General features: G+C 62.4%; 1 protein-coding gene across 1 annotated transcript in view; it reads left to right on the forward strand.

Annotated features, from left to right (window-relative positions):
- The window catches only part of LOC119585036 (furin-like protease 2), a gene marked incomplete in the record, with an annotated part of 48,730 nt that overhangs the window by 4,755 nt on the left and 43,441 nt on the right, over positions 1-534 (forward strand). The window contains 1 exon segment of the mRNA XM_037933653.1: positions 319-493. Within this exon segment, the coding sequence (XP_037789581.1) occupies positions 386-493 (108 nt within the window).

Below are 534 nucleotides of genomic sequence, written 5' to 3' on the forward strand. Positions count from 1 at the left end.
TTCTTCCTTCCTTCCTTCCTTTCTTCCTTTCTTCCCCCTCCCCCTCCTACCCCCTTCCGTCTCCTTTCCCATCCCTCCTCCTACCCCCTCCCCCTCCCCATCTTCCCCAACTCCCCCTCCAACCCCCTTACCCCTTCCCCTTCCTACCCCCTTCCTCCTCCTACCCCCTACCCCCCATCTTCCCCAACTCCTCTTCTCGAACCACCCCCTCGAACCACCCCCTCTAACCACCCCCCTCTAACCACCCCCTCTAACCACCCCCCTCTAACCACCCTCTAACCACCCCCTCTAACCCCCCCTCTCTCTCTGCCCCTCCAGCCGCTTCCCGGACCCGCTCTACTCGCAGCAGTGGTACCTGTCTGAGGGCGCGATCGGCGGCTACGACATGAACGTGGGTCCGGCGTGGGCGCGAGGCTACACCGGCAAGGGCGTGGTCATCTCCATCCTGGACGACGGCATCCAGCGGAACCACCCGGACATCGCGCAAAACTACGTGAGTCGAGAGAGAGCTGTTTTTTGTTGTTGTGTGTGTGG

This window comes from Penaeus monodon, chromosome 19 (genome assembly GCF_015228065.2).
Source record: "Penaeus monodon isolate SGIC_2016 chromosome 19, NSTDA_Pmon_1, whole genome shotgun sequence".
In the NCBI taxonomy this organism is placed as follows: domain Eukaryota; kingdom Metazoa; phylum Arthropoda; class Malacostraca; order Decapoda; family Penaeidae; genus Penaeus; species Penaeus monodon.